Genomic DNA, 19,236 nt, shown 5'->3' on the forward strand with positions numbered 1-19,236 from the left:
GCAATATGACTTGCCAACTGCAGGTGAGATAGGTGGTTTGTACGTTGGCGACTTCACGGCTGACTCTGCCGGTAAAGATTTAGTGCTCGAGTACAAGTCATCTAAGCTGCAACGAATCAGTGATTTACACCCTCTGTACATGAGTCTTCAGTACCCGCTGCTGTTTCCCTACGGAGAATATGGATACGATGAGCGCATACCTTATCACACTTCTGAAAACTCTAAAATAAAACGAGAATATATGACCATGAGAGAGTACTACGCTCATCAGATTCAGACAAGACCATCCGAGGGTATGACAATCATTATCTCTGGAAAATTGCTTCATCAGTATATTGTGGATTCTTTCACTGCGACCGAGCAGGAAAGATTGCGCTTCATCAGACTTAATCAAAAACAACTGAGGGCTGAATTATATCAAAACGTCTGCGATGCTATGGAAAGTGGAGATACAGATGCTAGAAAAGTTGGGAAAAAAGTCATTCTACCTTCTTCTTTCACATCAAGCCCTCGATATATGTCTGAGAAATATCAAGATGCCATGGCTATTTGTCGTTGGTATGGTAATCCCAATTTGTTCATCACATTCACAGCAAACCCGAATTGGGTTGAAGTGAAGGAACACCTAGACGTTTACGGAGGTGACTCACCGAACAATAGGCCAGACCTTGAATGCAGGGTTTTCAAACTCAAGTTGGAAGAGCTCATGTCAGACTTCAAGAAAGGCGTCTTTTTCCCCAAACCAGCTGCAGGCAAGTTCACACTATTCAATTTTAATAACTTCAATTTAAACATACAAACTAATTTATTCATCCATAATCTTACGTTTATTCTCATTGCCTTATACAGTAGTCTACACAATCGAGTTCCAGAAGCGCGGCCTCCCACACGCACATATCCTTCTTTGGTTCGAGGGGTTTAAAGGAGAAGCCACAGCTGAAGTGATTGATAAATATATATCAGCCGAACTACCTGACAAGGAAACAGACAAAGAGGGTTTCGAGTTAGTTGAGCGACACATGATCCATGGGCCTTGTGGCAACCAGCGACCTCTATCACCATGTATGGAGAAAGGAGAATGCACGAAGAACTACCCCAAACCATACTCAAGCCATACAAAGATCGACAAATCGGGTTTTGTTGTCTACAAGAGGCGCGTTAATAGCAGAGCCTCTGTTTTCAAAGGTGATATAGAGTTAGACAGTCGATACGTGGTGCCTCATAACCTCTCTATCATCAGAAAATACAAAGCACACATCAATATTGAGTGGTGCTGCAAGACAGGGGCTATCAAGTACCTCTTCAAATACATAACTAAAGGGGTTGACCGAGCTATGGCTCTACTTCAGCAGACTGGAAGTCAAGACAGAGCAGGGCTAGAGAAAAAAAAAGAACACCTAGAGATGGATGAGATTGATAGATATCTGGAATGTCGATACATCTCAGCGTGTGAAGCATCGTGGCGTCTGTTTTCTTTCCACGTTCACCACAACCAGCCTTCTGTTATGAAACTCACATTGCATCTGCCAGGCAAGCAAAGGTTGGTTTACGATCAGAATAAAAGGCTAGCGGAAGTTCTGTCACAGGAGGATATTGAGAAGACAATGTTGACAGCATATTTTGTGGCAAACCAGACCTATGAAGAAGCAAGGGAACTCACGTACATCCAGTTTCCTGAGCACTTTGTGTACCACAGTGACAATAAAACTTGGACACCACGGAAACAAGGGGCAGCTATAGGCAGACTCGTCTACGTACCTCCAACTGCAGGAGACAAGTACTATCTCAGAATCCTTCTCAACGTGGTCAAAGGCGCTTTCGGTTATGATGACCTCTACACAGTAGGTGGTACAAAATTTGAGGAGTTTCGTGATGCTTGCTTTGCGCGTGGTTTGCTAGACGACGATAAAGAATGGCATGATGCAATAGTTGAGCCCTCGCACTGGGCTACAGGTCGCCAACTAAGGAGCTTATTTGTCCTAATCTTGCTTTACTGTGAAGTTGGAAACCCACTGGAACTTTGGAATCATACCTGGAAGCTTTTGGCTGAAGATATTCTATATATGAAACAGAGAGAATTCAACTTTCCGGGTTTAATTCTTCAAGATCAGCAGCTGCAAGAATATACATTGATAGAGATCGAACGGCTCCTCAAAGAGAATGACAAATCTTTAGCTGATTTCGCTGGAATGCCTAAGCCAAACCCAAGTGTTCTTAAGGAAATCTCAAACACCGTTTTGCGGCAAGAGCTGAATTATGACACTGAGAAAGAAGCTATTGAGCATGAGAGACTGTTTAGCGACATGAATGAAGATCAAAGAACCGTTTACAGTGCTGTGATTGACTCCGTTGATAACCAATCTGGTCAGTTGTTCTTTGTCTATGGTGCTGGAGGGACTGGAAAAACTTTCTTATACAGGACAATTATAGCAAAACTAAGATCAGTTGGTAAGGTCGTCATCCCTGTTGCATCAGCAGGCATTGCAGCTTTACTACTACCAGGAGGTAGAACAGCTCACTCCCGTTTCAAACTTCCTATAAATTTAACGGATCAGACAGTGTGTGAGATAACGCCTAGCTCTATGTTAGCGAGTCTTCTTTCAAAGGCTGACTTAATCATATGGGACGAGGCCCCTATGGCTCACCGCCAGGCATTTGAAACTCTCGATCGCACACTTAGGGACTTACAATCGCTACAAGATCCATCAGCAGCTAATAAACCTTTTGGAGGGAAAACGGTTGTTCTTGGTGGTGATTTTAGGCAAATTCTGCCGGTCATACCTCTTGGCTCTAGACAAGACACAGTTAAAGCTTCGATCAGCAAGTCATACCTCTGGCCATTTGCTGAGGTTTATACGTTAACCATCAACATGAGACTGAGACAAGCTGACAAGGACTTTGCGGAATGGATTTTAAAAGTTGGTAATGGAACAGCACCCACCGTGATGACAGAAGGAAGAAGTCATGATGATGGCGAGCAGGTTATAATAGGAGATGAATTCATGTTACCAAGATCTGATCTTCCTCACAAGTCTATATCAGATGCTGCGTACCCGGAATTTGTTAAGAACTACTTGAACCGTACGTACTTAACAGAGCGAGCTATCTTGGCTCCAACAAACGCCAGTGCACATGAAATAAACTCATACCTTCTGTCTAAGGTACCTTCTGTAGAAAGAGAATTCCTGAGCTCAGACAGTGTCGCTTTTGAGAGCACCCCCGAAGATGACTGGACCAATAACTACACTCAGGAGTACTTAAACTCACTTGAGTTCCCAGGTTTGCCGCCACATAAACTCTGTCTGAAGGTTGGGTCTCCAGTTATGATGCTACGTAACCTGAGCCAGAAAAATGGGCTATGCAATGGAACCCGGATGATGATTTCACGTCTGGGACACAGAGTTCTGCAGGCTGAACTTCTAACAGGTACTCATGTCGGAGATAGTGTATTGATTCCCAGGATTCAGCTTTCTCCAACCGACACTGTCTATCCTTTCACGTTTCGAAGAAGACAGTACCCAATAAAGCTGTGTTATGCGATGACTATTAATAAGAGTCAGGGTCAGAGCCTGAAGCAGGTCGCTCTCTATCTCCCAAGACCTGTTTTCAGTCACGGGCAACTGTATGTTGCTCTCTCACGAGTCACCTCACCGGAGGGTCTTAAAATACTAGATGACACAGATGGTGCAACTAGAAACAATGCTGTCACAAATATTGTTTACAAAGAGATTTTCGGTAATCTCAAGACACGTAAGACACATACTAGACTTCTCTAATAATAAAAAGATCTATCCAATTACCAATAGCTAGCAACCTTAAATCGACATTGTTTGTTTCAGGTACATCTACGAGTCCTATACCAGACGTTCATGTAGCCCAAGAAAGCACTGTTAGAGGATAGATCAACGGTTGAAAAAAAATTTTAATTTCATTTTCCTTTTTTTTTTTGTTAATCAAATTAATTTCCATACTACAAGTTCTGATGTATACAATGTCAACCGCTTTTAGATGTTTAAGAGCAATGACTGCTCATACCTTCGTTCATAATTCTTTCATATGTTAATGACTCCCTACTCGGTCAGAAATGTTCTGCTTCAAGTAGAATATATTTAATGGAATCATAGGTAACCAAAGTTATTAGTATGTACGTGGAACATGCTACCCATGAATAATTAATTAATAAACACCAAAAGAAATATACCGTCTGAGATCATCACAATTCTACTTACGTAAAATGTCATTACAAGGCTAGAACATGACTGTAAGCCAGCTTAAGAAAAACATGACTTCTTCCATGCAAATGTAATAATTTTAATAAAACAAACTACAAAACACTCCCAGAGTTATTTGCAAAGTTAGAATATCTAAATTATGATTGTCACAGTAGTCATTAAGTTCATGCCTTGTCAAGCACGCTATCCAACGTTGCTGTAGTACGTACTCGGCCTTTTCGTTTACTAGAGCATTAAACGTAGCTGCAATAAGAGTTAAAAGAATAAATGAAAATTTGAAAGGAATGAACAAAACAAGAAAAAACATAATATGAATACAACAATACAAATAATGGATTTTACAACCCCAATAAATTATTTAATGCCTTTAATTCCTTTATAATATGTAAAACAACCCAATAATATCATAGACTACAACACCCTATATCACAATTATTCCTTACTCAATAGCATAACTATAAGAAAATAAATCAAATAATCAATGGAAAACAGAATAAAAACAAAGCCTCAGTTAGTCCATTAGATTCAAAGAAATTGCAGTTTCTGCCAAGGGATTCTCCCTGAAAACAGGGTCTCAGCTCCACTGCACCTCGCTTAATTGGATTTCCTCATCGGCATCAAAACAAACTTATTCAAGAATTTTTTCCTTAAATCAGATATACAAAAATACAATTTAAAACAAAAAACCAAAACAGTCGTCCTAAGGATTAATAGTGAGCATTAAACTATTACACCCACTATTAAAAAACGAGATTTAGTTGTGTATAGGAATATACAATTTTTTAAAAAAACTATGGGTTCCCTATTAATTATTGGTAAGTAATTAGGACCATCTATAATCATATAATATCAACTAATTACCTTTTCATAATCCGAAGAGAATTTCCTCATTTGCTGTTGTATGTGAATGTAAAACAAGATTCATTCAAATATCTTAACTTATTTATTATTTCATCTTTCGCAAAATAACAAAAAAAAAAATTGTCTTTTTGATCCAAAAAATGAGCTTCTCTTTTATACGTAGTCCACTACTAACTAACATACTATGGGTTAATGGTCAATTACCACAAAATATCTATATCTCCTGTTTAAAAAGGAAACGAGTGATGATTTCACTTCTCTTGACCCATCATATGCTACAATGGCTGCCATGTCAAGGCCACCTATATATCTTTATCTCATCACTTTCAAGTATAGCAAACTTAAAATATGCTGTTAGTAAGTATAACCACATTGACTTTCCTAAATAATAAAAAAGGATCAATCATACATCAGATTAGCGATTCTCCGTATCACAACATTAATTTATTAATAGTTCATGAAATTAAGAAAATTACCCGAGTAAAAAAACACAAAAATCACACTTAATAGCCCTACAACCTATCTAAAACCCTAGCCTACTCTAGCTATAAAATATCATTCAACCCAACCACAAAATCATAAAAAAGCAAAAAAAACTTCTTAAGCCTTCCAATGGCTAGAAAAAGATCACTCTTAAAGCTTGAATTACTCCCAATTTTCATCCAGATACAAATACTTCTCTTTCTTGCTAAAGACTCAATCGAAGCATTCCACAATGTCCTCACGGCATTCCCTGGTCTTGGCACAGCTGCGCAGAGCCCTTTGGTCTTAAAACACCTAAATCTCCGATCTCTTACCGTGCAATCACTATCATCGCTTACCGTGTACCAAAATCTGATGAACCTTTGCGTTTTGGCTGGTAATTTGGAGGCGCATTACTTACGTGGGATGCAGGAATATTTCCAAAACGAGAATATAACTGATGGGTTGGCACTTCTCCAGATTGCAGCACAAGGTTCGTATGATAATGCTATCTACCTTTATGGAATAATTATGTTATGTAGAGGAGACCCAGATATCGGGAAACCACTATTAGATTCACTTGGATGGAGAGAAAATAAAGCACGGTCCGACGCTTGCTGGCAAAGTATCAAAACATCTCTCCATGGAGTAAGAGTCAAAAGGTTTGAAATTTACATCACAATTTATAGGGCCACCAGGCCTACAATAAATTGTCACAGAAACGACATTGCTATCCGATGTGAGACATGTTATTATTTTAAGCAGATGAAAAAATTTGTTTTTATTATCTAAACAAATAATGTAACTGCTGTAGACCCTATATCAACTCCAATATTATAAAATTTAAATAAAGCTTCTCTTACTAATACATCATCTGTTATGCAACCGGACCAAAGCTACAGATTCATACTTTTATTTTCATCTTAAGGCCTCGATCAAAAAAGGTTTACATTACTATATAGTTATTGCAAGCTCACTGACATAGTTTAAAATACCACTCCATTGCTAAATCGAAACCAAACCCATATAATTAATCACTATTTTTAAAAATTCAAAAAATAATATTTCAAAACGTCAACGTATTACAAATAAAGCAGCCGTGTAGCATTAAGCTCCATAATCCACTCCCTTTCAATTACTTATCATTAACCAAAATTAAAACAGCAATAATTTAAAACAAACCAAACTTAAAAAACCAATAAATAAAAATAAAAAACCAAAATAGCACTAAATACTACAAATTATAAAAATATATTACATAAATTTACACTATCTAAACGGCAGGAAACGTATACCCATTCAATAAAGCTTCACATTTAAAATTGACCACAAGAAAAACAACAATTTAACTTTGCTGTTTTTTTTCAATTTAATATGAATTCGAGCCCTAGAATTGATCTGGGTACACGAAAAATTTGCATTATGAAAATATTCGCAAATTAATATGAAAAAAATTCCGAAGACTCACATCAAAACAAAAACATATGCCGGCAGGCAGTTAACCTAAAAAAAATTGGCCAAGAAAATAATAAAATATCCATTAAAGTATTAACCATTGCCAATGAATTCAGGCTGCATACATGTAAAGTGAAAAATATAATTTAATCATTAAAAAAACAAAAATATCAACTTATCGCTTCCCCAAAATCTATGACACCACTTAAAAACGTTACAATCGACTAAATCTGAGAAAACCAAACACCATACATCCTCCTCATTATATATAAACAAACCTTTAAAACCAAGTCACGCCCAGAAACATCTTAAGAAAATAAAAACTCTACAGTTTTCCACGAACACAAACCAAATATCATGCTCACCCTTGAATCCATGCCTGAAGACATCCGTCTTTTAATTGTTTCCAAGATCGCCTCCACCTCCCCCATCAACTACTTCAATACGATCATTACCTGCAAACGCCTCCACTTCGGTCCTGAATACTACCCTGTTGCTAAAGCTCTGAACCTCAAACCCCTGGTCAACCAGCCTTCTCTAGCCAACCGGTACCGAATGTTGGTCGCCAGATGCCTCGAAGCCAACAATATTGATGCCCACTTTGTTAAAGGTATGCTTGAATACTTTGAATCTCAAAATCAGATCTTAGGTTTACATCACATCCACATAGCTTCAAAGGGTGGTCACATCCAAGGGACGTACGTTTACGGTGTTCTCCTCATGGCCGTTGGCGAGACTGATAACGGAGTGAAAATCATCAACAAACTAACCGATGATAAAGGTATTTCAGTAGTGGAAGAATGCATGGAAAATTTCCAGCGTTCTATAGAACGCCCCTTTCTTCACATGAAAGAAACCTATGTGAGTTCAATGCAGAAAATGTGGCCACATCTAAACTGCCATCCTCAAGAGGGAGCTGATACCACGGTCTGCTCCAACTGTTTTCATTTCTTCTTGCTGACCGAGTTCTACAAGATGATGTTGGGGTTCAATGATCTCATGGATTAAAGAACATGCTATACAACAAAACGTCCTTTGCGTTTACAAGCTCACGTTCTTCATAGCCTTTTAATTTCTCATTTTGGATTTTTGGTACACGTTCAAGATTTGAATAGATCTTTAATTTGTATTCCTTCTTTACTTTGTTTCCATTTTGCATTTCCCATTAAAGTACTTTTTAAAATAATACGAAAAAAACATTGCTATAACATGACAAAATATATAAATACACTTCCCATGCAATGAAGCATGCAAAATCGTCAAGACTATTTGTTTTAAATGACAAATTTATTGTTATACAAGCACAATTTTTTTACATCTAAGTGTCATAGATTTACTCTTTGAAAAATTGTGTATGAAATCCAATGTCATTAAAAATAAAAAACTTACAATTTAATAAAACATTTTGAAAACTAATTTCACTGAGAATAGTTAAAAATTTTAATTTTCATGTGACTTCTAATCATTTTACAATGTTTTAGTAAAGTTTCTTCTTTTTTTTAAAAAAAAACACATAATTTTATATGTGATTTTCGAATGGTCTAACGAAAATCATCATTACAACTCAATTGATCTAAAATAATTAAATTTACTAAACAACGCATGAATGATTACAATTATCGAAAACTGAAAAAGTGAACACATCAATGATTATCACGATCAGCGTTGCCTATTTCCTCACAGAAGTTCGACAATGTAAATGCCTCATTGATCTTCCCATTGATGGTTACTGAGATATTCATTCCCAGTGACGTACAACATTAATTTTAAATTTAATTTATCAGTTCTTTCAAAACACAGTTTAAGAGATCAACATCTTTACCATAGCTTACTAAAACGAAATTGAAAATAAAGATAACCGCATCGATACAACACCAGATATAACACTGAGATACGAACAATGCGCTCATATATCAACTCCGAAAAACAAACACTTCAAAACACTAACTACCCGTAAAGACTATACCAATTCAAACACTTTTAAACATGCAAAACCTTTCAACAACACTCACCTACATCACTCCTAACAACTAAATACCAAAACACAAGATTTTTTAAATTGGATCGAAAAAAATATCCGAACCCGGCGCGTAGCGCCGGAAGACCCCTAGTTTACTCATAAAGCTAACTATATAAGAACTTTCATATTGTCACTGTATCGACGATTTCTATAAAACGGCTCATATCATCTACGTCTTAAGAAACGGTTAAATTCAATGTTGTAAAGTAAAGTAAGAAACAGTGTTAACCACATTGGATACTCATATCGTAACTAAAATGAGTAAGTTTTGAGTGACTTGGTTATTTGCTGATTTATAATATTTCATGATATTCATTAGTCAAAACTATTCTCATGTTCTCGAATAGTATCAACCTACAAAATATATTTTTTTTACAAATAAAAACAACTATATATATACATATATTAATTGTATGGTTCCAATTAGTTGCTAAGTTATTAATTAGATAAAAAAAAGTTAACACCCTTTCTATACGCTATAACACAAGGACAAGAAAAAAAAATCATTTTTAAGAAAAAAACCACTTCTGGTGACTCATGAAGCTGTGATGAACAAGTCCTCAAATCATCCTCTTGTTTTCGTTTTATTATCATATCTAGTGTTAAGAGAGAAATGAGCACAAAGTCATCTCCGAAGGAAAATCACTTTTACTGACTCCCAAAAGCATATGCATTATACTATGTTGTTAGCTTGCACATGATATTATTTTTGTCAGAAGTAAGCCATCTTGAGTAGAAATCAAACAAAACAATATAATTAAAAGCCCTAATATTTTTCAAAGAAACTATGTTGTTAGCTTGCACAGTTAATTTAATTTCCAATGTGCCAAATGAATTAACTAAGTGCAAGTAAATTGTAAATGATGAAGCCTTTGGACCTTTGGTTATATAAATAGAAAGATTGGATATGGTGAAAATTTTTTAGATGAGTGAGTTTAAAAAAAAGTTAGATGGGTGGGCTTTTAAAAAAGTTAGATGAGTTGACCTTAAAAAATGTTAGATGAGTTGAGCTTAAAAATGTTATATAAACACCTTTTATAATCAAGCCCACAAATTATAAAATGAAGAGAAAAAGACTACGGAAACAATGCTTAGCTTTCAGGAGAAACTTAAATCTCCGACAGACGAATTCTTAGACTACTGAAATATTTAGTAATAACAAATGTTTGTGGAATTATATATGTAATTATCACATTCAATTTTCCAACACATGTTATGCATATTCTTAGACTTTTTCTTCTTTTTTTTTATCAAATTTTTGCCAATATTTTCCTTTTTTTTACATATATTTTGCAAAAAAATTGTTTCTCTCTCTAAATAGTATTACAAAACATACAATCGGTGAACCAAAAAATTCATCTTATAATTCTTTTCAATCATAACATTACCTTATTCACTATTTATTTGACTTAAATGCAAAACATTTTTTTAATCGAAGTTCTCACATGTTCTGTTCAATATAGTTAGTCCAATCTTTAAACCTAATTATTTATAAAACATATATGGACATTATAAGATATTAATAATTATAGATACAATTATGTTTTTTATGAATCTGAAATCATTATATTGATTTCTATAAAATTTTCTATTCATTATTTTATATATTATATAAATACAAAAAGAAATGATTAAACATTATTACACTTTCTATAATTTTGAAAATTAGCTACCACAAATTATTATTTGTAATATCATTTATGTTATTTGGTAAGTGATGATAATTAGCTTAGACTTACATTTTATTTTAGAATTAATTTATAAAAATAGCAATGTTTAAAAGTTTCATTCATTATATTATGTAGTTTATAAATATACAAAAAATTGATCAAATGTTATTATTCTTTATTTAATTCTAACCAAGGTTCTAAAAGAACAACTTTATATAATTTCAACCGATTTAGAACAGTTTAAATCGAACTGAATCATCTAAATCGGTTAAAATCAATCTAAATATATTAAATTATGCAATAATATTAATATAAATTCACAAATTTGTATAATTTCTTTTGTATTGTATATCTAGTTTTGATAATTAATCACAATACTTTTATAATTAAACTCAAATAAGTCAAGCTCGAGACAAGAGGCTATGCCAATAGCCAAGTTAAAAGTGTATAGCAACGTAAGACGAAATCAGCTATGTTAATTTGTTCATGATTCAAAAGCAACAAAAGGGTCCAGAGAGCAAATGAAAATATATCAATAATATTAAAACATAAGCAATTTTTGTAATTTCCCCTAGTTTATATTTATTTAATTTCCTATGATTTCTCCTACAACTAACTTAGTTTTTATTAAATATATGCTATATCTAACCAATGATTTTAATATTTTCAAAATAAGATATCTAAAAAGATATTCTTAAGTATCTTTTTTCTAAGATTACATTTTGATAATATCTTTTAAGAACTTTTATTTTAAATGTAAATATACACTTCTTTTTAATATTTACTTTTAAATAATAAAAATGATAATTAATACTAATTTTAATTAGAAACGATTATTAATTCAATTTATTTTTATGTAATACGAAATAGCATTTCTATAATATATATATATATATAATATTCATAATTAAATTACTAAACAAATTAATAAATATAAAGTAAGTTAATCTATTTATTAATTACTTTATACATTATAAAATAAAAGAATAAAATATATTCATGAACTTTACAACCTACTTCAACTTACTGAAACAAATATTAAAGTAAGATATATAAACTAATAAATAATTTTTTACTTGATCTTAGCAGATAGATGCCGACAAAAAAAACTAATAAATAATTTCATATTTTAATATATATTTAAATTAAAATATTAAAAATAATTTAATATATTTATCAAATATGAAACGGGTTGAATGACAATAGTTAAATTTATATAATAGTGCTGACAAAAATAATAACAATGAAATAAATTAATACCAATATAAAATTAACAATGAAATTGTACTTAAATTTAAAGTTTTAAAATACAAGTAAAATTAATTTGAGGCATTTTATATAAATTATCTTATTTTTATAAAATTATATTCATGTAAATTTTAAATTAATTATATATACTTAAAAAGTTATAGAAAAATACATGTGTATAAGATTTCTAATTTTCAGTAAATAAGTTTTTGAACAAAAATTAATTCCGCGCTTTAAAGCACGGTTTAAAATCTAATAATAAAATTATTATTAGGTATATAATAAATATATAAAAAAATTAATTAATAAATAGTTAAATTTAAAATATGAATGACGAAATTAAATTTGAAATTAAAAATAAATCAAAAAATTGTATGGTTAACTTTTGTAAAATTGGAATATCACATTCATAAAATATTCAACATTCATCTAAACATTCATGAATTAGAATACTTAAAATATGATAATTTAAGTCAAATTGTATTACATAGTGGGTCATCCATCGGTTCAACCGGTAGCTGGGTCCCAGGTTTTAGTGAATTTTTGGGAGGGTTTTATAAAAATGTTAAATAACAATTTTTTTAAAACCAAACCGGATTATATATAAGGTCACTGGTTTTGCAGTACCGCAGGTCCGGGTCGGGTTTTTCAGGACACTGAACATAATGCTTAATGTGTAATATTTAAATGTGGATACATAATCAAAAATATAAATTTATGTTTCAAAATCTAGGCTATTCTATTAAATTAAAAATATAACCAGTTGATATATATTTAGTCCAACATTTTTTCCTACATGAACTACTTAAAAAATAACTGTAACTACTTTTTATTAACCCTCTATTTTAATCCCAAAAATCACGGGACCCATTCACTCAAATTCATACATTAGTCGACATTTATATATTGAGAATATTAAAACTTTCACTTTTATTGAATTCGTAATAAAAGCAAACTAAACTGAATGGACACTAAAATAATTAAAAAACGGTGCATTGTAAATAACATAAAGTGGACGAGCTTTCAAAACTCATTAATCATTTATTAATAATTATTGTTTACATTAGTTTAATATTTGTTAAATTAAACCCTTAAAATAAAATTAAGTTGAAATAACAAATGATTAAATCAACAAAACAGTAATGCGGGTCTGAATTATCTGGTTCAATTTAAAATTAAAAAATAAATAATATATATGAAATTTAATAAAATTATAGAAAAAAATTTTAAAACACACAAAAATGAATTTTATCAGTGTGAAATAAATTTAACAACGGATAAAATAAACAAAATCATAATAAATAAATTTAAGATAAATTTCATAAAAAAATGAAAATATATAATTTATTTAAAATCATAATTTTTATTAAGTAAAATATTTTCCCAGAATCTAGTATATAGTTAATTCAACAAGAACAAAAAAAAAAAGAATATAATCGCCTCAAATAGAATGAAGTTACTCAACAACGATTTAAAAGAATTTTGAACAGAAAAGAGATGACATCAGATAATCAATTAGTAGTGCTCTCTATATTTTGAGGTGGAATATAGTAAGGGGCATTGAATGTGGAATTTCTAGTAGACACGGTGCCTGTAGCCAAATTGACAGATCCGATTTCATCTACATCAAAAATTTCGACTCTGTTGGGGTACATGCCAGGAAAGGAGCTAGCAGGGACACAGAAAGGTTCAGCCCTGGAGAGGAAAATGACGAGATCTCCAATGTCCTCAGTGTAAAAAGCGTTTCCTTCTTCGTCTAGCCTGAACACCATCAAAGCTTCTGTTTTCATTTTAGGCATATCAAGCATGCTCCTGGTGGTCTTTCTGCACCACTTTATCAAGAAAGTTTCACCAGTTGTTTGTGACTCCACCAAGTGTTCGCTTGTGAAACACGAATGCAATATCTCGAGTTTGGACATGGTCAGCTCAGCAAGGTTGTGGAATCGCAGCATCTGAATTTTAGGATGGTCCTTGTGTTCTCCAAGATCCCATGATCCGATGAGATGGCCTCCTGATCCGGGTATGTGGAACATGCCATCTCTCTTGGAAAACATGACACGAGAGGAGAAGAAACATGGGTTCGCGATCCTGATGTTGATCCACTCGGAGTTGCTTTGAGCAGCCGGTCTGCATAAGCTGAGTTGCGGTCCGAAGAACTTGATAGCCACGACACAGTCCTCTTCCTCAGGAGATGATGAGGACATCGACACGTTGGTGACAAGTTGGGTTTGGCAATAAGGCAGAGTTACAAGACAAGGCAGGGAAATGTGTTTCGGGTCTGTGTAGGATGCAGCCGGGTTTAGATCGTCTTGGAGACGGACTCTTCCGTCCTCTAGAGGAGTAGCTACCCAGCCATGGGCCGACCCGATCGTTCCCAATATACCAAAACGAAAGTGTTTCAATGGGCACGACAACTCTCCAGGCACATCCTTTTCCACATGAGTCACGGAACGCTCATTAGCATTCTTAATGTTAAGGTTTCCGATTTCGTCAGCATAAGGACAAGGGCTAACGGATATGATGGCACAGGGAGGGGTTTGCTGCAAGGAAGATGAGAAGCTATCAGAGCCAAGAGGAGAGGACCTAACCAACACGCGTTTCCCACGGCAGAGCTTCCAAGGCTGATTGAGAAGGAGCAGAGACATGAATAATTTTATCTTAGCAAAAGCAAGAGTTTCAAAATGAAATAAATAAATAACCCTAATTGAGAGAGTTGGTGATTCACATCTTCTCCGCCCTAAAATTAATACTGCGAGAAGACTTGGCCACCAAGTTTCTCAGTTAATGAGGTCAATTTATTTTAGGCATCTTATATTTCTTTTTCGTTATGAAAATATTTCAGTTTGAACGTCTTATTAAACGGAGAATTTTTTTTTACCATGTTTATTATGGTTTCTGCCACTGGTCTTTTTTTTTTTTTGAAAAAAAAAAGGGTTAAACCCGGGTCTATTAAAGACACAGACCTAACCCCCGGGTGGAGGTACAGCCCACGGATAGACCCTCTCCTGGGCATTCAAATGAGCCGAAAGCAATAGCCCATATCCGTGTGGCCAGCGAGGTTCGAACCAGGGTTCGCCGTATTGGGTTTAATCCCTCAAGCGCCACTGGACTACCACCACTGGTTAAAAGAAAGTTAGAAGGGGGAATCGAACCTGGGTCTGACCAATACACATCGCAGGCTAATCTGCCACTGGTCTTTGTTCATCACTTTCAACTAGAAGGCTAGAACCAAGTACAAGTGTTTAGTGTATGGGTTATTTTGTTCATAAACAATACGATAATATATATGCATGGATCGTTGTTAAAAAAAATGCATGGATCATCTGGTCTCTAATACTAGACATAAAGACTTTCTAATGTTTTGAAGATTCAAATGAGCGACGACTAAACTTGTGTACAAGTAGTAGAAACACTAGAATTGAGAGTTGAATATATATTAGTTTTTTTTTTTGTAACTTAATATATATTAGTTTTCCGTGTCATCCCCTAGACTATATTTGCGAAGTGATTTTGCCACATGTCTTCTCTACAATCATTTTTACAAAAACAATGATGACATGACTAACAAGATTGATGACATGGCTTATAGTTAATATGACATGGACAATCACATTTATTACTAACATATATTTTTGGTAAACTTTATAGAATATGACAATAACTAATACATTACATTTAATGTTGATTTATATTTTCGGTAAACTTCTTAAAATATGGTAATAATTCATAAATCATCACTAAAATAAATATATTGAAATATGCATTATAAATTTTGAAATACATTATTTAATTGTATTTTTATAATTATACAATTTTTATTACTAATATTTTCAAAATTTTCTACATCTTTTTAAAAATATTAATAAATTGTTAATCATAATTTCATTAATTTCTTTTAGATATCTACAAATTTTATAAATATTATTTAGTTATAATTTTTAATAACTATACAATTTTTATATGATTTTTTAGTAATTTTATACAAGTAGATTTAATACATTTAACCAAAATAAATAGATAAAAATTTTATCTAAGATTCAAATTTTAAATATATTACATATATATTATTAAATGTAATTTAAAATAAACAAAATTATTTTTTTGCTTATTTTATGCTTAAATAATCAACTTTATATTAAATATTAGTCAAAAATAATAAAATATATAATATTAATAAATTTGATTCTAAATGTAATTTAATTTTTAAAAATTTATCATTGCATATGGTGCAGGAAAACACCTAGTTTCCATGAATATGACGAGACCAAATCTCGTTTCATCCAACCAAGATACAAGGGCCTTGCTGATTTACAGAGAATAAGATTTTCTAATTTCTGGAATAACACACCTGCGATTCGTCCAAGGTGTAATCCATAAGCCGATGAATGACACACAAAAAAAACTTACAGATGGTAGTAAGTACTAAGTAGTGACCGAAGGGTTACATAAGGACTGATAACGTTTATTTACAGTTTGCTGCTGACAAAAAAAAAGTATTAAAGTTTGCATATATCAAACATATTCTACAAAAGATAATGTATTAAGTTAAGAGTTAAAATATGACAATCATCTATACGAAAAGAATGTCATCACATACCACATCACATATTAATGCATTGAAAATAAGTGACGAAGATGATTTTTAAGTAAAATAAACATATTTCAGATGAAATATATATAAATAATAATATTTTCCGTGAATTAATTTTAAACTTTTATGGTGAATAGAGCAAAACAAAAACTAAAAGAATGATTAGTTTTGTGTTTGGCTCCAATTTTTTTCGTTATTTTTTAAAGAAACCCCATAATCTATGCCATGAATAATATAATTTGTATGCCATAAATATTATAATTTTTAAAACTATGATCTTGCACTACAGCCAAATTAGAACTTAAAATAAATCTTCGACTTCTATTCATAAATTTTAAATCAAAAGCAAGAAATTTCTACAGCTATAATTGGAAAATGATAATTGTAATAAATGATTTCTTATCAAATTATATGTATAGAAACAATTAGGAAATGTATGAATCTAAACATAAATTCTGTACAAAAATTAAAAATACATAAAAAATTGACAAATTAATAATTTCCGTTCAAGATTTTTTAATCAATAGAAAAATAATTTTGCGATTACAAATAGTATATAAAAATCTAGCTACTATTAAATTCATTTTAATATTAAGTTGGAAATTAATGCTCTTTAAAGTTTAGTTAGTGTGTACATATTTGGTTTTAAGCTTTTATCAGATTTTGATTCGGACTTTAAAAGTACATGGTTAATTTTAAACAAAAAATATTTATCTAAATTATGAATTTTATGCATGTGTATTTTCGTAAAGTTTGTACATTTTAAAAAGAATAAACTGAAAGTGCATGGTTTTTTTTGTTGGTTTTGGTTTAAGCAAAGGCAATAGAGATCTCCATTCACTTTCTAAATGGGATACCATCAGTCCTGAACTACAAGGTTACTCCTTTGTTTTGTGTTTTTAATAACTTGAACCACAAGCACGGGTCGTCCTGGAAATTTTGGGGCCATAAACAAACAAAAATTTGGGGGCTAAGTCCATAACTTTATATCAAAGAAGAAACTCGGCTGAAAACAGAAAAACAAAAAGAAAGGTGAATAAAGAATCTTAGATAGAGAAAAAAGGAAGAAAAATAAAGCGTTTATGAAATATATTAAATTATTTTCTATTTTTTATATTAACCGTGGGTCCTATTTTGGTTATGATATTAGTAAGGTTTTTTCATTTGTTTGGTAGCAAAACTTCTTTTTTTACATAGCATAAAACTTGGTATAATTTTGAAAAAATAATTATAACAATTTTTTCAAACAAAATTTAGAGACCTTTTATGAATGGGGCCCAAGGCCTAAGCTTCAACCCGCTCTGTCCAGAGACGCCGCTGACCACAAGGTTACTCCTTTGTTTTGTTTTCTTATTAAAATTGCCATATTCTATTGTAAGTTCTGACTAGATTTTCACCCACACAACTGTGCGGGTATATATTTTTACATTTATATATATAAATATTAGTTTTACATAATTATTATATATTTTTAATGTTACTCACATATTTAAATGTTTGTATAATTATGCCAAATATAATAATTTTATAATTTTCATCTGTAAATTAAAATCATCACATATATATGTTGCTTATTATATATTTGTCCTATTGAATTTGCGTTTGATTACTAAACTAAATTTTTTAATGCATGAAATAACATATATGAAAACAATTTTGTATTTAATATATTATAATCATGATCCGTAATTTAAATCGTTAGATTTTTTTAGTAAGTTTTTAATGTTTATTAATTTTATAATAAATTACTGTATATTAAAAAGTTTAAGATAATTTAAATTTTTATACATGTATTATATAGTTTACTAATATTAACCCGTTCTACCAACATATTATATTTTTAGCATAAATATTTTATATTTATGAAAATAAAATATGTTAACTTATCAATTTAAAATAATTTTATCATATTTTGTTCAATATAACGTTTTTATTTTAAAATGATAGATATTATCATAAAAATGATAAAATAGGATATAATTTTATTCTTTTAGTAACATTTCATTACTAATTACAAAATTAGTTGAAATATTTATTCAATTTATGACAATTAAGATCTTATTATAATCTTCTTCAAGAAATTTGTTAGAATTTAAAAAAAAAATTAAAAAATTAAAAGATATACAAAATATTATGATTAAAGTAGTTAAAAATATTATATATAATAGCATTAGTGATATACATTTAATATAAATTTAAATGATGGTCCAAATAAAAATATCACTCATCAAAAAATCATGATTTTTATTTTATTAGAAAAAAAATTTAAAAAATTAAAATAGAAATAAATATTTATTTCTAAATTTTTTTTAAAAAATATTTGTAAATGTATTTTGAAATTTATAAATTTCATTTTATTTAAATTTTCATTTATAAACCAAAACTATATTAAATTTTAATTTCTAATTATATTTTATGATAATTTAAATTAAAACTAACTAATTTTTGAAAGTAAATTTAAAAAGATTCTAAGAAGATTTTAAAAAGATTTTGTTAGAACATTTTAAATATATTCATTTGTATTTCAAATAAAAGATAAAGATATTAAAAGATATAATAATAAACTTATGTAAAATATGATATTTTTTTGGAATGATCCAAATTAAAAAAATCACACATGAAAAAGAAGTCATGACTTCTGTTTTAATATATTAGATTTGTCCAAACTTAATATTAAAATGCAAATGACAAGAGATG

General features: G+C 31.3%; 3 protein-coding genes and 1 non-coding gene across 4 annotated transcripts; 2 read left to right on the forward strand and 2 right to left on the reverse strand.

Moving 5' to 3' along the window:
- Positions 1 to 995: 995 nt before the first annotated feature.
- Positions 996 to 3,778, forward strand: LOC106363383. The gene has a single exon (XM_013803132.2). The coding sequence runs from the start codon at positions 1,020 to 1,022 to the stop codon at positions 3,774 to 3,776; it is 2,757 nt and encodes a 918-aa protein (XP_013658586.2). The 5' UTR covers positions 996 to 1,019; the 3' UTR covers positions 3,777 to 3,778.
- A 958-nt stretch (positions 3,779 to 4,736) lies between these two features.
- On the reverse strand, positions 4,737 to 4,848 carry LOC125578802. The gene has a single exon (XR_007316885.1). It is a non-coding gene; the product is annotated as a small nucleolar RNA Z278 (small nucleolar RNA).
- Positions 4,849 to 7,385: 2,537 nt separating this feature from the next.
- On the forward strand, positions 7,386 to 8,018 carry LOC106363382 (F-box protein At2g35280-like). Its single transcript, XM_022692049.1, has one exon. It carries the CDS (start codon positions 7,386 to 7,388, stop codon positions 8,016 to 8,018), a length of 633 nt encoding a protein of 210 aa, XP_022547770.1.
- Positions 8,019 to 11,641: 3,623 nt separating this feature from the next.
- LOC106363381 lies at positions 11,642 to 15,390 on the reverse strand. The gene has a single exon (XM_048740935.1). The coding sequence runs from the start codon at positions 14,591 to 14,593 to the stop codon at positions 13,460 to 13,462; it is 1,134 nt and encodes a 377-aa protein (XP_048596892.1). The 5' UTR covers positions 14,594 to 15,390; the 3' UTR covers positions 11,642 to 13,459.
- Positions 15,391 to 19,236: the final 3,846 nt, after the last annotated feature.

This window comes from Brassica napus, chromosome A9, assembly GCF_020379485.1.
Source record: "Brassica napus cultivar Da-Ae chromosome A9, Da-Ae, whole genome shotgun sequence".
Lineage (NCBI taxonomy): Eukaryota > Viridiplantae > Streptophyta > Magnoliopsida > Brassicales > Brassicaceae > Brassica > Brassica napus.

Bases quoted from the DNA above. Each gene is read 5' to 3' on its own strand.
- LOC106363383 (XM_013803132.2), top strand. From the start codon at position 1,020: ATGATCCATGGGCCTTGTGGCAACCAGCGACCTCTATCACCATGTATG.
- LOC106363382 (XM_022692049.1), top strand. From the start codon at position 7,386: ATGCCTGAAGACATCCGTCTTTTAATTGTTTCCAAGATCGCCTCCACC.
- LOC106363381 (XM_048740935.1), bottom strand. From the start codon at position 14,593: ATGTCTCTGCTCCTTCTCAATCAGCCTTGGAAGCTCTGCCGTGGGAAA.